Source organism: Dermacentor andersoni, chromosome 11, assembly GCF_023375885.2.
Source record: "Dermacentor andersoni chromosome 11, qqDerAnde1_hic_scaffold, whole genome shotgun sequence".
NCBI lineage: Eukaryota > Metazoa > Arthropoda > Arachnida > Ixodida > Ixodidae > Dermacentor > Dermacentor andersoni.
This window is the reverse complement of record NC_092824.1, coordinates 77,401,805-77,421,608: the sequence shown is the minus strand read 5'-3', so window position 1 is coordinate 77,421,608 and position 19,804 is coordinate 77,401,805. Positions and strand designations below refer to the sequence as shown.

The 19,804-nt window shown below is 49.6% G+C and overlaps 2 protein-coding genes across 2 annotated transcripts; one reads left to right on the top strand and one right to left on the bottom strand.

The window, feature by feature from the left end:
• The first annotated feature begins 1,320 nt into the window (after positions 1–1,320).
• LOC126517370 (uncharacterized) lies at positions 1,321–5,891 on the top strand. Its single transcript, XM_050167083.3, has 3 exons — positions 1,321–1,701; positions 2,213–2,377; positions 5,096–5,891. Exons 1-3 carry the CDS (start codon positions 1,694–1,696, stop codon positions 5,637–5,639), a joined length of 717 nt encoding a protein of 238 aa, XP_050023040.1. The 5' UTR covers positions 1,321–1,693; the 3' UTR covers positions 5,640–5,891.
• Positions 5,892–5,973: 82 nt separating this feature from the next.
• LOC126517373 (multidrug resistance-associated protein 1-like) lies at positions 5,974–19,342 on the bottom strand. The gene is made up of 10 exons (XM_050167086.3): positions 19,228–19,342; positions 17,638–17,782; positions 16,314–16,479; positions 14,469–14,795; positions 13,540–13,641; positions 12,328–12,471; positions 11,518–11,676; positions 10,497–10,663; positions 9,304–9,498; positions 5,974–6,724 (listed from the first exon to the last, which is right to left on the bottom strand). The coding sequence occupies exons 2-10, from the start codon at positions 17,679–17,681 to the stop codon at positions 6,553–6,555; spliced, it is 1,476 nt and encodes a 491-aa protein (XP_050023043.3). The 5' UTR covers positions 17,682–17,782; positions 19,228–19,342; the 3' UTR covers positions 5,974–6,552.
• Positions 19,343–19,804: the final 462 nt, after the last annotated feature.

Sequence of the window (19,804 nt, the reverse complement as noted above, 5' to 3'; positions counted from 1 at the left end):
TGTAGTCGAGGAGCACGGAAGCGTGCATTAGGACGTGTCTACGGTGGTACCATAGGCTACCGAAGTTCTTCACAAGGGTACAAATGCCGAATAAGAGAGTTAAGCAAGCAAATAGGATATCTCCAATGCTGTTCTCTGCGCGCTTGCAAAATCTGTTCCAAAGGCTAGAGTAAGAAGGATATTAGGCGTTGTGTGCCAGGGAGTATCTAACCGATTACCTGTTTGCAGGAGACACTGCCCTGCTCAGCAGCGCCGAAGACGACTTGTAGCAAGGACTGCGAATAAATGACGTAGCCAAGCCTAACGGTAAGTTTGTTTCATGGATTTGAGGAAGTGATAGCGTCAGCTCGCAGTGTATACATACATACCAAAGCCTTTGCATGATATGTTCCAGACGGCACAATCCACAGAGCAGCTATGCACAGGTTGCATAGTGACGGCGGAGATAAAAGAAGAGAGCGACTTTATTTGTAAACGACTCCTTGGTAGAGTTCTCGTATGCGGAGTCCAACTTCGGCGCTGTTGTGGCGCTGGATTCAGGTGACTGTAGCCGTCAACATGGGTTGCGTGTCTTACAAGTTGTGGCAACAGTGTCGGGTGTAACTCTTGTGGTGGATAGCGGTACAGCTATCTCCAAGGTACAGGGCAGAGAGGGTGGGAAGTTGGAAACGAGTTATAAGAGGTGGCGACGGGGGGAGAGGATAATGCGGCGAGGTTGCTGTTCCGGTGAATACACGGGGTGTTCTTTTTTAGCTGCACCAAATTTAAAAGAAAAATTGTCTGTGGCAGATAGCACAGTTCTAACCCTTGATCTAAATTACTCGATGTCGCGGCCATTACTTCTAGGAGAAATGAAAATGTTTAGCTGATTAATTACCGTAATGATGCTAATTAACTTTTAAATTGTTTATTCTGCGGCACATATCTTAATCCACGAAATGTAGCAAGCGAGTTCGTGAGGCTTATATACTTAGGACGAATTCTCTGGACTGCACCACTTCCGAGATGTTAAGATAGCATTTGTGGCACCTTAGCGCAAGACACGCCGGCGAAATCTCGGAGGCCATGTTTCGTTGCTGCGGGAACACTGGGACGCTGCAGCTTTGTGCCCGCAGCTGCGAACGCTATCCGGTAGCACTAAGCGTCCATTGTCACTGTCCTGAATGTTCTTACATGGTGGAATGTAGTTGTCTGCGCCTGACATGAATCTTGGCGCCAAACCGTAAAAACTCGTATTTACTGCGAGGTTTCGCTGTCGAGGCAGACTTCATTTTGCGCGAACGCGATACACTGCGCCCGGAAGCCACGTGACCGACTTTGGCGACGATTGCCCGTTTATCGCAATGATGGCATGGTGAACATGCGTATGCAGTGGCAAGGAGGCAAACGTCGCGAGATAACTAAAAGGATTTGAGGATCCCCGCTCAAATCGGAAAGTAATTTTTCCAGATGAACTGCGATTGTGTTCGACGCTGTCGGTCACTGCCCAGAGCGGTAACTCAGGACTGTTGGAGGCGTCTATGCAAGTATATTTTAAATTTGAGCCAAGCAAGCAGTGATGCAACTGTAATTCTCGAGCAGCTCGACCGCGACGGGCGCACTGTAGACTGCAGAGCCAGACCTGTTGGCGTCACCGCATATAGCCCGACACTTTGCTTAAGAACATCTGCGTCGGAAGCATTACTACCTCCCTATGACAAAGTAAGTAGTTTGCCCGTGGTACATGCGAAGGGTTGCGCAGTTTTCAGAGTTTCCTCGTTAGGCTGGTGGAACGCGTGCTGTTTTTTTCTTTTTAGGTAGCGCGTGCCACTTGCGCATTGCTGTAATTGGCACTGAGAGCTTAGCCTACATCGTTTTATGTGTAGGTTAGACTTTGGCCAGCCAATAAACCACTTAAAGTTTAATGCCTGCGCTAGCACAGATCGCCCGCGAATCGCACAACCGATACATAGTGCAACGTGGATAGATGGACTTCGTTTTCTAAGCAACTGTCCTCATATCTTGTCTAAATTTGTCTGCTGCGTTTCAGCGCGCATAAGGAATCAAGCCGAGGGCTATGTACTTCTACGAACACCGATTTTTGTCGCTTACTAGCTGCCCGTGCTTCTCGTCTTGCGCTAACATTTGAGAGATGTTTATTCTACTGCCATGGGTCACCGTAACGCATGCGGCGTGTAAAGATGTACTACAGCCGCGCCGTTCTTTGACGCAGGGTGTCCCCCTCTCAAGATGGCGACGGTAAGAAACCACGCCCCCCGCGGTCGAGGCTGTCGGCTAAGACGGCCGAATCCCGGCTGCGCAGCTGGCTCACGGAGCAGGACCTTTCCGCGGGCTGCACTTCCTCAGGCGCCCCGCCCAAGCAGAGCCCCGTCAAAAGGTTAGGTTGCGGCTGTTAAAAAAAAAAAATGCCTTGTTTGTTCATGTTCGCCGTCATAGCACTGCCAACAGAGGAACCTTATTGGCAGAGAGGTGGAGAGAGGACGGCCTGAATGACGTGCCTCTGGCCTTTTACTCTACAATGAGCAGGCCTATGTTTCTGTGCTTCTCGTACGTGCAGGCTTCACGGTATGTACATCTTTGCGGGCAGGGGCCGATGCTATACTGCAGCATGACAATCTGCTCCTATGAAGTTGTGTTCTTCTACCATGCTGGCTAGTTCCGGTAGCCAGTTGGCGAGGCTAGTTACAGTCGGGTGTACGAGAGCCCGTTCTACAGGAGCGGTCTCGGGAATCCTCCTCCAAATGATACAGGGTGTTAAGCAAGAGTTTACCAGCTTCATTTAAGGAGGGCGCAAGCCTGCTGTAGTGCCGTATGTCCAGAGCCCTCCCACAATCTTAGTCACAAAGCACGAGGTCGCGGGATCGAATCCCGGCCACGGCGGCCGCATTTCGATGGGGGCGAAATGCGAAAAACACCCGTGTACTTAGACTTAGGTGCACGTTAAGGAACCCCAGGTGATCAGAATTTCCCGAGTCTCCCACTACGGCGTGCCTCATAATCGGGAAGTGGTTTTGGTACGTAAAAGCCCATAATTTAATTAATTAATCTTAGTCACAAATAGGCACGGCGTAGCCACCGTGCGTGGCGCCGATGTGATGCCAGATGGCCGCCACACATTTCGTGAAATGGGCGACCGGCGTCGTATATGGAGTAATACTGTCGCGGGGGAAGGGTTGTGTACGTCAAACTGGATGTTGTGTCAATGGCCGAGCACGGGATCATGAACTATCATTGCCTGCCAATGGGACCCACGGCTTCGTGGGACCAAGATAATTGGCAGGACTATCGTATGTTGGTGCGAGAGCTGTTGGAGGCCTTTTATATCGCGAATTTCCTCAGCGACACTCCTGCTTATCTTTTTTTTTTGGGGGGGGGGGGGGGGGGGGGGCATGAGATCAAGCTGTTTTACAGGTTGCTACGATTTTTTTTTAAGTATTGTAGCACGCATGCGCGTTTGTTGTAATCTTCTGACACCGTTCTCGGAATACATTTTGAAGTTTAGCGCCTTTTCTTTTTCGCACTACTCCTTCTTTAAGCATTTAATTCATTGAAGCGCTATTATGCATTCCTTAGTATCAACCCGCCGTGGTTGCTCAGTGGCTATGGTGTTGGGCTGCTGAGCACGAGGTCGCGGGATCGAATCCCGGCCCCGGCGGCCGCATTTCGATGGGGGCGATATGCGAAAACACCCGTGTACTTAGATTTAGGTGCACGTTAAAGAACCCCAGGTGGTCGAAATTTCCGGAGTCCTCCACTACGGCGTGCCTCATCAGAAAGTGGTTTTGGCACGTAAAACCCCATAATTTAATTTTTTTTTCCTTAGTATTCCATAGGAGCCCATATGTGTAGAAAATGGTGGTGTGTAGCAACGTCATTTGTACGTCACGACTGGAGGTGAAAGTCTGATCATAATTTTATGCGCCTTGGCGCCCACGTTTAGATTTCCTTGAGGTCCGCCGTTTTCGACCAGTACACAGTTTTTTTTTTTTTTTGTCTGACCTTCCAGCTTGCAAACTCGCGAGCGTGTCTTCAACCATGCTTTTTTACTTAAGAATACGAGGGAATATATGGAGATAAATGACAGTGCCAGAGACGATTACAAACGAGCTATTCGCCTATCGATTCACACCGAATATACCTGACAGAACCAAGTAATCATGTTTCGTGGATGAAAATGTATGGTTGGCGAGTAGCCCGGCAAACAGTCAGATAACAAAAATCTACGCGAGTCCTATTGCGAGTATTACTTAAATACAATTCTGCGCAAAAACCTTACTGCACATCAACAGTTATCAGGTGAGGCACCGTTGCGTCATATTACTTAAAACGCATTTCTAACCTACCTGTTTTACTTCCTGTAGAGCACTCGCAACTTGTAGGCAGTTAACGAACACTAGGCGGTGTGTGTGTAACGTTCTGCATTTTTCTTCATCGGACGTGCTGCATCGGAAGCAGCACGTCCGATGCAGCAGCGTACAGATGCACGGTGTTTAACACTCTGTAGTAGCACCTGCCGAAATTCGGGGTGAAGCGGGTGAAGCGCACGGCACTGATTGAACAAACGCGCAATGAAATAACGACCACGGGACAAGACAGCGCGCCTGTACGCCAGAAGCGCGATTCTGCACGACATAAAAGCAGCAAGCGATTTTACATGCGCCCGCTAATTCATGTGGCACTTGCACTGGCGAGAAGCAAACGTATTGTAAAATAGAAAAAAAAGTAAAGTGTACATTCAGCATTTAATATGGTAAATTACTTGCAAGGGAATTGCATTATTTCGCAATATATCGCATAATCATTTTTCATTTTTTTGGCCCTATAGTTTATCACTCGGTACACCGCGATCAGCAAATGCGTCTGCGTGGGCTGTACAAACTACGAGATTTCGACAAACGTTCGACAGAACGTTGTGCCTGCATACCGAGAGGCATGTATGGCACTTCAGTGTTTCGGCCCATCAAGATTGGCGAATGTATATATGCCTTGACGAGGTTCGTCGTACGTGTAAGGCCACTGTTGCTCGCGGGTCCTCACTTCGTCGTGCGGAAAGAATTGCTGCTGTTTTTCCTGCATTATTTTTATGTCTGCATAGGCTATTGCGCACCAAGCGACAAGGCGGCGGTGCGGAGCCTCAGCCGCCTCCGGCGACTCCGCTCTCATCCAGAGGCGGCGACACTCGGCGGCCGGCCTGGATATCGGAGCGGGATTGGCAGGAGGCCGGCTCTTCTTCGGGCGCCAGGCCGAGTCCCGTGAAGAGGTTGGGTCCCGACTCCAGACCGGCGAAGACGGCGCGAATGCAACGCAGGACGGCAGCAGTGACGGCCACCGTTTCGGGGATGCCTCGCCGCCGTCGCTCGCAGGAGGAGGTGTCCCGACAGAGCCAAGCGCTAGCCAGGCTGAGCCTCAGCGACCTCGGAAGCGAGGAGGACGACGTCGACGTCCACCAGGGCGGCGATGACGCCGCTGGACCCAGTGGCGCCCCCATGCAGGTCGACCCTCCGGCGCCTTCGTTCGCCGGTGCGTTCGACGAGACGGCGAGGTCGGCTTGGGCATCCGCGCACACGACGACGGCGTCGTCTGCATGCGCCGCGACGGGCGATCCGGGCCAGCAGTCGGGAGACTCTTCTTCTTCGTAGACATTTGTTGGAATCGTTTCCTGCTTCGGAACACTATATGAGACGCCGTCCGTGTTGGACAAAGGAGCTTATTAGCACCCTTAAATTTGTTGTCACGTACGATTTTTTAAAAGCTTTGAGCTGCGATGGCTTACCGAGTCGCGGCTTATGTTCGATTACCCCCCCCCCCCTTCTTTTTTTAGTATATTTTACGCTTTTTGCATTTTGAGACTGCGTGCCCTATTGTACGTATAAACGCATGTGAATTCCTAACTATTCTTGTCAGCCTCAATTTCTTGTATACTCGCGCCAGTTCTACTCGCGTCCGCCGTGATGGGCTTTCGCACCACTAACTACCTGTTTCCCAGCCCTCGGGCCTGGTATTAGCAGTGTGGTTGCGAAATATTTTCGGTGACTCATGCTCTTCTACAACAATCGAAAGCCTGGAGAGGGGGCAGGGACACAAACCGTGTACAGAAGAAAAAAAAAAATCTCGCATGTTCGTTCTTCCTGAGCAGCTCGTAAGACGCATGTGGCGAAAGGAAGTCAAAAGTGCAAAGCCCAAGGAGAGCTTAGTTTGTTTTGCTGTTTAGTAGCTTATGGTTATTGCGTTTAACGCCACGCTACGTTGCCCGGCAAGACAAACTTATGTGGGCGATCGAGCTACAGCAACGCCAACTGCACATAGCCGCGTTAACTTGCAAGTTGTATAGCACGGAATAAGCAGGCGAGATAATGCATGTATTGACATCCCGCGCGACTGTGCCCACGTCATGTCGCGGCTGCTTTTCGGCGAGAATGACGCAAGTTTATGCCCAATGTAGGAAAGGTTGGGTATTATCTTGCAAAAACGGCGAGACTACTGGATTTCCACAGCAAACGAGAGCGGCATTTCAGGTATTTATTGTCGGGCAAGCTCGGACGCGCGTTGTCTTCAGTGCCCGGACGAAGACTGCTTCGACGATCGGTGCTCGAAGCCGGAACTCCGGTCTTCGCTGCCCAAACCGGCTTCGCGGGCCATGGCGTAGAATGCGGACTTGTGATTCCGTAACAGCTCGGCGGGGACACCGACTTCTTGTATCTCGCCGGACTTCATCACGACAATCCTGTTGGACAACACGGAACACGGAGCTCCTTACATTTACCATGTTAGTGACCACGGAAAGTCTGATGGCTTCTGTGAGGCTACATTAAATCGTGTGGTTTCGCATGCGTCGCAATTACATTGCGAGTCAAAAGAGTGTTTAACTCGGTTAGTTGGTTCGTTCATCGAGGATTGTAGCAGCAGAACTTAGGGGACACGGACAACAGCAAGGACGTCTAGAGCTGCTGCGTCCTCGTCTAGTCGTTCATTCTATGTCCGTGTCCCTTAAGTTCTGCTGCTACAATCCTCGAATACATTGCGAGGTTTTACGTCCAAAAAACCATGATTTCATTCTGCGGCACGCCGTAGTGGAGGACTACAAAGTTTTACCACCTGGGGTTTCCTTAACGAGCTGTCAGATCTGGGTACACGAGCTATATTTGTTTTCTTACTTTTTCTCGAGCCCGTCAATGTGTGTATGTGGGGGGAGGGGGATACGGAGTCGCGCGATGATGTGCGCGGGCGTGTCCGATTAGTGTAGTGTGGCCATTGTGGTGGCTGCAAGTGTTTATGCGAACATTTTGCGGATTTTTCCAAACTAAAGCGTTGCGTCTTCCTTGGAGCTAAAGGGGGACTTGAATAAGATAACGGACAGCTTTGGCGTGACCGGTTTTCCGGTATGCGGAGGTGGATTACGCAAATCGCCGGGTGGGTGGAGTCATAAACGTGTAGAATTCTACTTTGCCGCTGGTGTAAATGTTCAGCAGCGGCGTGGTCGTGATTACGCCGCTGCCGATATGAACCAGCAGCGAAGCAGAGTACACCTGCTTATTACTGCAATATTAGCTCTGCGTCACCAGGTGGCGCCACCAATCCGGCCACTAACGTTTAGTCTCCGCTCATACGGCAATTATAAAGCCCCTTAAACTTCGTAATGTAGCGCCACGCTTTGAAGAATGCCGCCTCCTTCTTGCGCGCTCTGTCCGAGGCCGACGCCGCGTCGCTATTGCCCTAATATCATCACGTGGGCCCTCGCGCCTTGCTTCAGCGCCATTTTCGCTCGAGAACAGTCTATGGAGTGGCGAGGAGCGCATGTTGGCGCCGTTGCTACGCTCGAGCAGTGTAGGTGGCACCAGGGTCGAGGAGGGAGCGTGAAAGATAGGAAAAACGAGGAGGAGTGAAGGCGGAGCAGAAGGGTGTCGCTACTTTACGAAGTTTAAGGGGTTTTAGGCAATCCGACAAATGTGCTTGTGTATACCAAAATAAAGGACGCGCTAAAACTATCTAGTACTGGTGACGTGTGCACCGTTTCAACTTCTAATACCGAGAGCAGTGCCAAAGACAGTCTTAGAGAACTTTGCGTAGGACGCTGTGGTTTTTCAGTCACTTGCCATTCACGGTGGCAGAATTTTTCTTGCTCACGAAGACGAAACCTTGGTGCTCTGGAATCCCCACGGGGAACAATTACTTCCTTACTACGAGGCCCATGGGGGCCTCGATGTGAGCAGGACAGCCCAGACTATAGGGCATGAGACGGCTGAAGAGAGATCGCTCTAGAGCAAGTTTTCTAATTTCCATTCCGTGAAAGGGGCTTCGGCAGCGTGCGCCTAAAACGGCGTTTAACCGTTTCAGGTCCAGTGATTATTGTAGGAGTTACAATGCCTCATGCGGTACATATGTGACATAGACACAGGCTGAAGCGAAAAACTAATGCGAGAAATCACCGATCCAGTAATTCGGACTGTCCGATTTACGGAGGCATGGTGTCGCAGATCGTTTGATTTTCCCCAGATATCGGCAATATACAGACGTGGAGGCACAGTGCGATTAGGCCTCTTTACCGCACGTCTATAGCCTACCATCTGAGGCCGGCTTCATGCTTTTGTGCGCATACGAACAGCTTTCAAATAATTTGTGACCGCGATTCCCGGACTTACACTAGGTACGTAATTGAAAAGTCACGGTCTGCCTTAAAGATGCTGAGAGTTGATGGTTTGAGCTATAGACATATTACGAAAAACTACACCAGATTTTTTTGTAATCTTTTCCCTCTCTTACAGATGCGTGAAAAATATATTTATGACGGCAAAAATCTAACCACAGAGTTAAAAAAAGGTTCGGGAACTGCCTATCAGAAAAAGAAATCACCGATGATTACGACATTACCTCATGCGATATTTGAGCTCAGCTCTATACGTGTTTTCATTTCGCGATATGTTGGCTGGTGCGGACAATCCATCTCGTGCGGCACGTTCCAAACGGAGCGAAGTGTTGCACCACTGCCTCGTTAACCTGGGCGTGGGCGGGATTCACAGCAGCCGCCGCCGACAGACCTGCCAGACGACCCGCGCTACCCTGGCGGCATCTCGTAGCCATTGTCGCCGCACTACGCTTTTCTTCTCACGCTTTCGCCGTATCCTTCTCCGCTTTGCGCCTCGTCGTTCCGCTGCGCCCTCCTCTACGCTTTCCTCCTCGCGTCTTTCATCCCTCGCTGCGCTCCGCGTTGGGTTTCATCCTTCCCTGTACTCGTTCACTCGGCTACGCCGATGCTTGCCGCAGGAACGGGCGCTAAAGAGCTGCGTTCTAAACATTTGTGCTCGCCTGTCGGCGTCCAGGATAGTCTGAAGCCGGTGTGCCACTGTGAGAACGGTGCAGTTGGCGAAGTCCCGGCGAATGGTCTGTTGGACGAGGACATCCGTGTCCGGGTCCACTGACGCTGTGGCCTCGTCCAGGATCAGCAGCCGGGTATTGCGCAACAGGGCGCGGGCCAGGCAGATAAGCTGATGCTGGCCGATGCTGTGCAGGAAAACGTGAAAGCGATATATGGTGTCCAGGGAAAGAATGGAGTGAACCCGACAAAGGCTGCCGTAAACACTGCAGTTTACAGCAGCGAAGAAAACAGATAGCATGTCACTTGGCTGTGTGAGAGCTATTGAAATCACGGGTCGTGCATGTTGAAACAAATTGGCAACAGCATTATGAAAATACGAAGCGCCTTGATAAGACGACGACTTCTGAAGAGTGTGCCAGCCGAATGTAGCCTATATGTTGCGTGGAGTTGCACCGTTCAATAAATTTCTTCTTTTTCTTTTTGTGAGGAAATGAGGGTATGTACCTGGTGCTTACGAAGACGGTGAAGCTTTCTGCACGTGATGCGGGAAGGTATTTTTTCGAGAGCGTTGAGTCGTATTCGCATCTTTAAGAGCTCTTGTGACTGCTTGCGGGCTCGATCTATAAGCTGTCGTAGCTAGGACACCTATCGTTACTTAACGTAGCCTAATCTGAAGTATATAGGCTATAGCCCAAATTAACATCATCTTACTTATCTTCGCCTAGTGCAACAGCAATAGCGCTGCACTCGCACACTAGCGCATTTGAGGAAACTAATTACGTTTGCATGCATAGTAAAGCAATGCTATTGCATTTGCAAGTGGTTCTGGAGAGGGTAGCACTTGGTTCCGTTGCTCATTTGATTTTGATAGCTCTAAATTTATGGTTTCAATTTAGAATACCAGCTTGGTTATAGAGAAATACAACGCCGCACCAGGGCGAAGCTAACTAACAGTTAATAATAATAATAAAAAAGAAATGCCGTTGACAGAAGCATCCAAGATTTCTACACGTGTCCCTATAAATCTCGCCGAAGTACAGCTGGTTCAAATGTCTGTTTGCCACGAAATTTATGTTTATCTGTTTATCACGATAGGGGCTGCTGCGGCTTTTTGTTTATCTTGTTGTGTTTCACGAACATATTCGTACCACGCACCACCGAAATGCCGGTCTTAGACGCTTACCTGAGGTTCTTCCCGTCTTCCTCGATGACGAAGTCGAGCTTCTCGGCCTTGTTTTGGAAGAATGCGCTTAGGTGCGCCTTGTTAAGAGCTGCCCAGACCTGATCGTCGGTGCGCTCACCCTTGGGATCCAGGTTAAGACGAAGTGATCCGCAGAACAGGATCGGCTCCTATTGAGACCCGTAAATAGATTAAAAATGTATGTACGCCAGGGAGCAGTACGAGGGATACAGCGCCAGTTTACCTGTTTCAAACAGGGAAGAAACGTTCTCCCTAAACGAGAGTTGGCAGCTAAGTGATGGACATCTCAGTAAACGCCGAAAATAGGGATCAACTGGATCGCTTAGGATTGCCCTGCCAGATGAAAAGACACGACAGCACATCTATTTACGAGCAGGCAAACTTGTGCACGGACAAATTTTTCTGCTATTGTTCGTGATCGCATAGCTTATTTCGCACTATTACTGTGGCCTCACATGGTTACGCCACTTAGTGCTTTAATGGGTAGCATTATATGGCGAGTCGGCCGAAAACCTCCATGTGAATCTAGGAAAGCCCTTTCACAATGCAGGGAGAGAACGCGCAGTTTAAGCCCATTGTGCGCGCTGTTGATAGCTGCCACGAGGAGTACAATGACAAACGACCCGTTGTTCGCGATAACAGTAAGCGCGCAACCGCAAAATATTCTACGAGCCCATCCGCTTTCGTCGTTCTCCGTACACCATACGTGGAAAGGAGGCAATGAAGCTAGTCCAGAAAGGTCCACAGAGACAGCGGGAGAGAGGGTGGTGGAGGGAGCTTGCTCCACGCTCAATACAATCAGTCATGTCTCTGGGAAGAAGAGCCAGGCAACCAGGGTGGTTTCACAGGAGATTCGCTTGAAACTTTCACGGCCAATAATATATATATGCAAGCAGTCCGTTCGTAGTTTTGGTAGCGTAAAAAGGTAAAGTTAATTATGAACGATGCAGAGAAAAAAATTAGATGAAATACTACAAGTTTCAGTTTCAGTCCGTTTCCTTACCTGCGGGATGATTGTGATCTTCGAGCGGAGGTCGTGCAGCCCGATGCGCGATATGGCGACGCCGTCGATGACGATGTCCCCTTCCGCCGGTTCCAAGATGCGAAACATGGACAGCGTCAGGGACGACTTGCCCGAACCCGTGCGACCGACAACGCCAACCTAGTGAGGAAACGATCTCAACAAGATGTAACAAAAACGTATTACAATACATTAAAAGCAGACTCGAACTAGCAGTGTGCCACCACCACCACCATCATATCAATTTCTTTATTTAACGCTTAAAATCCCGATGAAGGCTATTAGAAAAAAATATAGAGGTGAAAGCAGGGTGAACTTATGCAATTGGATATGGTCATAAAAAAACTTTAAAGAGGGAAGGTTATAGGCAGAATAATTTTGTGCAAATTTAGCACGAGGTGTCAGCATTTGAAGTGGTTATTAATCAATTTGTGCGATGTTTATTTTCAGACCGCAGAAGACTACAACTAAGAAAACAGCCATGCTAGCGTTTGTTCGCATCCATTAATGAATTACTTGGAACGAAATTGTTTTCATATATATACGCTCTCGTGCTATCGCGATACTGAGCCAGGATGTTAATACAAAGATAAGGAATTGGAATTAAACAAAACACAATAATATACGACAAGAAAAGATTAACGACAAGGCAGTTTGTAACCCGCATGCTTAGGGCCGCGTTCTATCCGGATGCGAGTTCTGCAGTTACGAATAAACGGTCGAGGTGGCATTTCGTCTTTCCCCATGCAGAAAGGCTGAAAGGCGTCCACTGCGCGTAATCGGCCCGCAAACCTTTTCCGAAGGCTGGATTTCCAGGTTGATGTGGCGTAGCACGAGGTCCAGGTCCTTCCGGTAGCGCGTGCTGAAGTTCACGAACTGCACGGAGCCCTTCTGCGGCCAATCGGGGCTCGGCCCGGGGGTCACGCGCCACGGCGCCTGCGCAGGTTTCGCGCTACCGGTGACGTCACTACTGCCGTTTCCCCACCGGCAAGTTACCTCAGCGACGTCATTTACTTGGTCGTCGCTGGCGGACTTATGAATCATACGTCTCGAGGAACTTCGCTATTATGAGGCAACGCCCGGTGATTGGAGAAAATTCGCATGAACAGATAGAAACGATGAAACGATAAATGTATCCGCCGCTGAGTGTTGATCGCTAATGCTCGCGGCCTTGCCGATTCACTCTGCCACAGCATTGTCGATGTCGTTAAGCCTAACCGGTTCGAATGTAGGTCGACCATCTTTTTTTCTTCTAAAATGGCACCCGAAATGAGGTGTAGACCTATATATTTGCGGCCATCTAGAATCTGAACTCGTGAATCTGAATTCGTGAACAAGAGCTGCAGTAGTATGGAGCCTTCTTTGCGCGCGCCGTAAAATCGGCCTGGAGATTGTCCAGGCTGGCTTTTAGAAATACTGAACATCCAACGCAATCGACGGCACCGCGACGATTTCGAGATGCCGAGGACGCCTGCGAAGCATCCGACGAGGATGACTTTTCTGGGAGTTCCCAACGAGGATGCAGCTCGTGGCATCGGCTGGCGAGACTTAGTAGCCAACCCAACTGTCAATAAAGGTGTGTAAATCTCAGCCTTTCGTTTCTCTAAAACTATATGGGTCGACCTGTATTCGCAATATTGTTGTCTATTTCTAGGCGAGTTCAATATGTTAGGGAGGACCTATATTCATGTTCGACCTGTGCTGGAGTAGATACGGTAATTTCAGCAGTAACTGTCTTGAAGCATTAGGCTGATTTTCCACGCCCGCCATTATCTTCTCATGGCTAAGTAAGGTTTTATACGCGATAACGAAAAGGTAGGGGTGAGATACGTTCTCAAATGCTCAGTGAAGGTATTCTTTCGCTCCGAAATCACATGCGCAGCGCATTGAAAGCTCATTCCATGCAAGTTTGTCTCTTAACCCGTAATGTTGCAACGACGACATCAATACGACATGCAATTGTACAAGGACTCGTTAGAACAACCTTCCTGAGCGTGCACCTACCTCGGTCGCTGTCTTGGTGTATTCGTGGAGGCGTTCCACGGCAATCAGAGAGTTCTCCAGCTCAGCCGTGAAACGCACGAGGAAGTTCAAGGCATCGGTCAGCTGAGAACACGCAGAAAAAGAAAGGGAAGATAATCATGTAATGCAGACCTAAATTCCTGGGGTTCTTGCCAATGGTTGAAAGTAACTTTGGCAAACTAAGCACACTTTTATCTGCCATAATTTTCCGGAGCTCGACAACTAAAAAAAAAAAAACATTTTGCTTGTTTATCTGCTCGAGCAATAATAACGTTGTTATTTGATGCCTGTTCAGATCACTGTGCAGATTGTTTTTTTTTTTTGCTTGCATTGGTACGACACCTAATGTTTATATAGTGTATGTAACTTGCTCTTAAAAAAGCGGGTTCATACATTTACCTTCTTTTTCTTTTTACTTTACCAGCTAGCGCATACGGTTTGTGAAACGTGGGACCCCCAATGCATATTTTTATTTCGAGTTAATTGCTTATCAAATTTTTTAAGCAACAAATATTAATTGACGGACATTTATGCGTGCTGTTTGGGTAACGGTGCACCGGTGTAGGCATGTTTTGGAATTTTGTCAGCTATTGACGTGCGTGATGACTACTACTGGTGACGGAACGAATATAAGATGGCATAACATGTCAGCCAGAGTAAACGCCGCACGCGGAGTGTCGTTAGAGGCCAGCACTCGTCGGCCGGACGAGGCTAACGCAAGGTGCGTCAGTGACAGAATTCGTTTGTCGCTCAAACTCCCAGTCTATTTCTTTGCGGGAACATCAAAATTTTACAATCTCCGGCCTGTCAGGGAAGGTCACGGCGCACCGCGTCTTGAGGTAGCCGGTACACCGTAAACCGGAATGCAAGTTGCGCCACAGCTATAGGACGGTTGCGGGCCAGCCGTTCACCCTGAGCGAGTAGAGCAGCGTGAGGCCGATGACCGCCGCTCCGAAGCTGTCCCGTCCGTGCACCAGCAGGCAGGCGGTGACCAGCGACACGGCGGTGCCCAGGAAGTTGAGGCGCACCGTGAGCCATCGCTCGGCCGCCATCAGGTGGAAGGCGCAGGAGATCCAGCGCTCGAGCAGGGTGTCGGTCAGCGCCACGAACGCGCGCTGCACGGCGTACGCCCGGATCGTCTGCACGCCGGGCACCGTCTCGGCGATGCAGTTGAACACCGGCGACCGGGAGACGGACTCGAGCCGCTGCAGCTGCCGGAACGTGCGCACGAACAGCTTCTGCACGAGCCGCGAGCAGGAATGTGTGGAACTGAGCGCAGAGTCAAAACATCGAGTTAGGCCTGCGAGCAAAAGGCAAACTGCGGCGCTCGGGACGTCTTTTAGAGCGAAGCTCTGCATCGCTAGCCGATTCGTCCGTCCGTCTGTCGCCAGTACGCCGAAAACTCCTCCGGCGCAACTCCATGCACATTCGCGAAAAAGAGAAAGAGAGAGAGAGCGACGTGCGCGATTGGCTGCACCAGTAATGACGTCGTTGCTCTACGTCGCAGCCGAGCGTGCGCGCAGCAGTTTCTCTCCGGCTCCGCAATGGGTAGGCCACGCTTCATACGTACTCCTGGTGAGCAGGCAGCTTTCGATGAGCAACGCCGCGAGCATAACAGGGAGCGAGCTCGTCTGCGCCGTGCCGATGCTGCAGCACGGGCAGACGAACGGGCTCGTGTAGCCGAGCGCAAGCAGCAACCGTGTACCCAGATCCGGCAGCCTACCAAGCCGTCGTTTATTGAACCGCAGGGATTAACGCAGTGATACAACGAGGCCGCACGTTTCAGCTTCGCTGGTTAACCATCTGTACGGAGTGCTTTGGCGGTGATTTTTTTTCCTTAAATGCGGCAGTTCCTGCTGAAACACCTTGCTCAGACCATTGGCTTACGATCATTCGTCTACCGTCCCCTTTTCACATACCGTCGAGATGTCTCAAAAAGCAGAAGCGTAGAGTATTCCTATAAAGAATCTGAAAGCAACGTGTCCTTGTTAGCGTCGCGCTCGAAAAACCTCAGTGTGGGTATTGGCCGCTTGGCAGAAGCAGCCAGTTGATTATTTGTTGACAGTGAAGCTTATGCAGCGTCGTAGACAAGGACTGAGACAGAGCAACATACGCAAACAGGCGTTGTACTTTCAGCTAATTTGTCTGGAAAGCTGCCTCACGTTTCGCACATTCACCATCAACCTTATCATATGCGTTGGGCAGCCGCACAAGTGCACATCTTTTCTTTTCTTTGCTTCCTTTACAATACCACGCGTTATCAGAGTTCAAGGTCACGTGCCTACATGCTGCTTGACATGGAGACCGCTTCAACGTTCTCATTGTCGTCTCTGGTACTCCGTGGACGCAGCAATTTCCCTAACAGGGAAAAGTGTACCGGACGATCACGAATAGTCGCTCTGCTCTGGTAAATGCATTAAGCAGATAATTTTTGGATATCATTCGTCCGTGCGACTAACCACAGATTCAAAGTTGTAGTGCACGTACTGGTGTTCACTTTCTTAGAACAGCAAAGCCCACGCTGACCTGCACTAAATTGCTAGCATGAAATGTGTTCTGCTTGCCGCTAACGTAGCGTATTACAAACGTTATTATATCATTCACTAAACTACGCTGCTACTTAACATTTTTTTCTGCTCGAATAGGTACTTCGGCGGTCAAGCAACGTTGACTCCCGTAGCCCACAATCTCGCAATATGTTAAAGTTCGCAGGCGTCAGCACTTCGCTTTTGCCGAAGCAGTGGCTGGCCCCATACCTGCACGACGAAGTAAACAAGCGCGCATGGTGCGACGGCAGGCAGGAAAGTCGGGATGTACAACGTGATTAGCAACAGGATGCCCAGCACGTCGCTCAGCTGCTCCAAGACGCAGTCCACGACGAGACCAATCTGTATATCGGCCTGGTCCAAATCCTTGCTGAACCTGCGTGCAGCACGAGGCCGTGGTCGCTTTATGATCTACAGCCTTTTATAATGATGTAAAAGAGTAGGGGACGCAAGGAACACCACAGATGTGATAACCATGTCATCTGATAGCAGTTTTGCCAATGATTGACGTTCATACCAGGCACACTGCGCACGGCTGCCGTCCATGCTAGACACGTGGTGGAAGGTAGAAGGCTATATTAAGAGAGCAATGACGTCAGACAGCTGGACTTGACGAGGCAGCCTGCTCTGACGACGCCCCTGCCTTCCTTTTAGTGACCCGTCGGCCCAATAACTATCAGAAAATAAGAATCCATATGGCTGCTGTATCTTCTATGGTATTCTTCGGTTCGTGGCAGCTTTTAGGGATGCCCATGGCGGGACCAGTCCTCACTGCAGTCTCCTGCCCGCTCTACTCTCCGTTCTACTTCCGGCGCCCTTCGCGACGCTCGTCGCGGCTAGATATTACCGCCTGCCTATTTTGTAGTCTGGACCGATTTCTCATTAGCCCTAATTCACATTTTTTTTTAATGACCGCGTTTCAATATTGTTACCGTGACGCTTCCTCCCTTAGTCTGTTCTTTTTTCATGGCTCCACACCTTCAAATGATTGGATGGTCGAGCCACTTGATGACCAGGCTGCGAATGAGTGACGTCGCGTGTGACAGATTTAAGAATTTTGCAGCTGCTTCCTGCACGAAAATTTTACCGATGTGTCGTTTCGAGGCCACTTCTCGCTCTTGCTGCCGGCATTGATTGGATCTGCATTTCCGGCTTCCCTTCGAAGCAAGTTTCTGCCAAATACATAGCAGTGAGAACTCTGTGTTCGTCAAGCATAACGTACCGAGGCGGACACTTGACACTGCTGTCACTCAAGGATCAGAACAGGCTTGTAATCACCTCGGTACTTCCCCACCTTATGCTACTTAGTTCATTAGCAATGACTTGCAACCTAACTCAATAGACAGCATTCAGTGGCAAGCGATGCCAAGGTATGGTTTATAACACCTGGCTATTGGTTCTCTTCCTACAAGCAAATCATCGAATTTTCTGGACGAAGTTGAGGACATCGATATATGATGACGCAGTTCGCCAAATGTAAGCGACAACACTGTGCACGCTTGAGACGTTGACTTCAATGTGTTGCACTAAGGACCTGTTTAGCATGCGTCCCAATGGTGTTGTGTCAAAGAAGGACATTGGCGCTCGGACCAGGCGGCCGAGTGCCTCGTCGTGAAGGCTGCCGGACGCCGCGAGGGCGCACAGTCCCAGGACCAAGGTTCCCAAGAAGATGGCCAAGCCTGCAGGCGCGCGCCGTCCGTCATTGCTGTTCGTACCGACTACGTTCAGTGACGTTGTTGCCAACTGCACTGCTTGGAGTGCATGAGACGATAAACGCCCAAATGCAGTTGGACGTTCAAAATACTAGCATCTAAATATAAAACGACGTAAAGGTTACAAAAAACAGCTGTTGAAGCCGAATCTCTGAAATGGGGATAAACTGTACCACTAAAAGCTCTTCAAGGTAGCCTCAAGCGGAATGCTTGCTATAACTGGACCGAGAAAATTTACAAAAAAAAGAAGCTCTTGCCACCTGTACTTGAAAATGGTTGTACATGAACGGGCGTGAAAATATTCGGACTTTGGACATGTCTCTTTCTTTCTTAAGGAGTTTCTTAACATTTGCCACCCTGCACCGTTGCACAACCGTCGACTAGCCCATGAAGCGTTCGCAGTTTTGAGTACCTGCTCGATGGAAAAAGAAAAGAATGGGTGTAAATGCGCAGTTGTTGATTTTCGAAGGACATCGATAAATTGGGAAGATATGGATTGGTCGGGAAGGTTCGGACGGAGTAATAGACGTAATCCACTGAAAAGATTTCTCAAGCCGTGCCTCCGCAATATATGAACACTCTCCTGCAAATTTAAACAAGTTTCGCCCCGTCTGCCGAACGTCTATCCTCAGCTTGAAGCTAACAGACAGTGGTAGTAGCCACTTGATTGCGTCGTTTTCGCAGCAGCATACAGGACTTGTCGCATATTTCAACTCACGACGTCTTCACAGGCCCATCCGTTGGTCGCGCCGCAAAATACTGTTCGTGCAGTACTTCCGTAGTTATTGCGGGTATCCGCAATAACCTGACCCTGTCTAAACGTTTATGTTACACATTCCCGTCCTGGCTTCAAGCTACGAACAAGTTTGACATAGCGAAACATGTGATCACAGCGAGAAGTCGTGGGAACGAGAAATGAAAAGTAATTCGCAAACGCCAAGTTGGAAATACAGGTAGTAAAAGATAACGATGGTTGGTTTATAATTTTTTGCCTGTCGTTACATGAGCGCTGTAGCCTTTACGACACAACACACCTTAACCCACGGTTCGATACCATTCGAGCTTTCTTGTGAAGCAGAAACAACAACAATAACAACGACTACTACTACGACAACAACTACAACTACGACAACTACAACTACAACAACTGCTACAACCACAACAACTACAACGAGATTTACTACTACTACTACTACTACTACTACCACTACTACTACTACTATTACTGCTACTACTACTACTACTACTACTACTACTACTACTACTACTACTACTACTACTGCAACAACAAAAGGTACCTTAGAAGATTTTGAAGGAGCTGTGCGCACAAGAAAACCAACCAGTGGGCGGCCACCCAGCATTATAACCACTATAACGTCTAACGAACGCTCGTAAAGCAGACGCCGACGTACCCTGGCACACACCCAGAAGTCCATAAACGGACAGCCTCCAACCGCTGTCCGGAAGCGACGCGTTCCCGCCCACCTGGAGGACCTCGTCGCTCCAGCTGCTGATCCACACCGACGAAAGGACCTGGAAGACAGAGTGCGGCGTTTGCATGCAGCATTCCGCAATGCAACGGCTACATTGTTCGACGCTCTCGGAGGCCCGTAGCTCGACAGCAAAGGACTGGAAGCAGACATCTTGGTCGACCGAAATTAGGCGCATTAACCTAACCTGAGCAAGTTGGGTGACTGTGACCGCGGCGATCCGGGCCGATAGTCGTCGCTTAAAGGACGCGGCTGCTGAGAGCAATTCTATTTGACTGGGGCTCCTTTTCAGATAAACATTCGATAATCCTAACCTCTGTGACGCTGCACAGAAGGCACGGAAGCGGGTTTGTACTGCGTTTGTGAAAATTTGATTCTAACTGAGTAAACGCGGAAACAAGGTTAGAACAAACTCTTGCTGTACTATTGCCGATATAAGCAAATGTTTTTTTTAATACTACCGTTAATTGTGGCCGCCTGCGAACGCACGCACGCAAGC

Excerpts from the sequence above, each read along its gene's own strand:
- LOC126517370 (XM_050167083.3), top strand. Across the intron at positions 2,378-5,095 it reads AAGCAGAGCCCCGTCAAAAG|GCTATTGCGCACCAAGCGAC; the intron begins GTTAGGTTGCGG and ends ATGTCTGCATAG.
- LOC126517373 (XM_050167086.3), bottom strand. The coding sequence starts at position 17,681 with ATGTCCTTCTTTGACACAACACCATTGGGACGCATGCTAAACAG. Across the intron at positions 10,664-11,517 it reads AGATCACAATCATCCCGCAG|GAGCCGATCCTGTTCTGCGG; the intron begins GTAAGGAAACGG and ends GGGTCTCAATAG. Across the intron at positions 9,499-10,496 it reads GAAGACGGGAAGAACCTCAG|CATCGGCCAGCATCAGCTTA; the intron begins GTAAGCGTCTAA and ends TTTCCTGCACAG.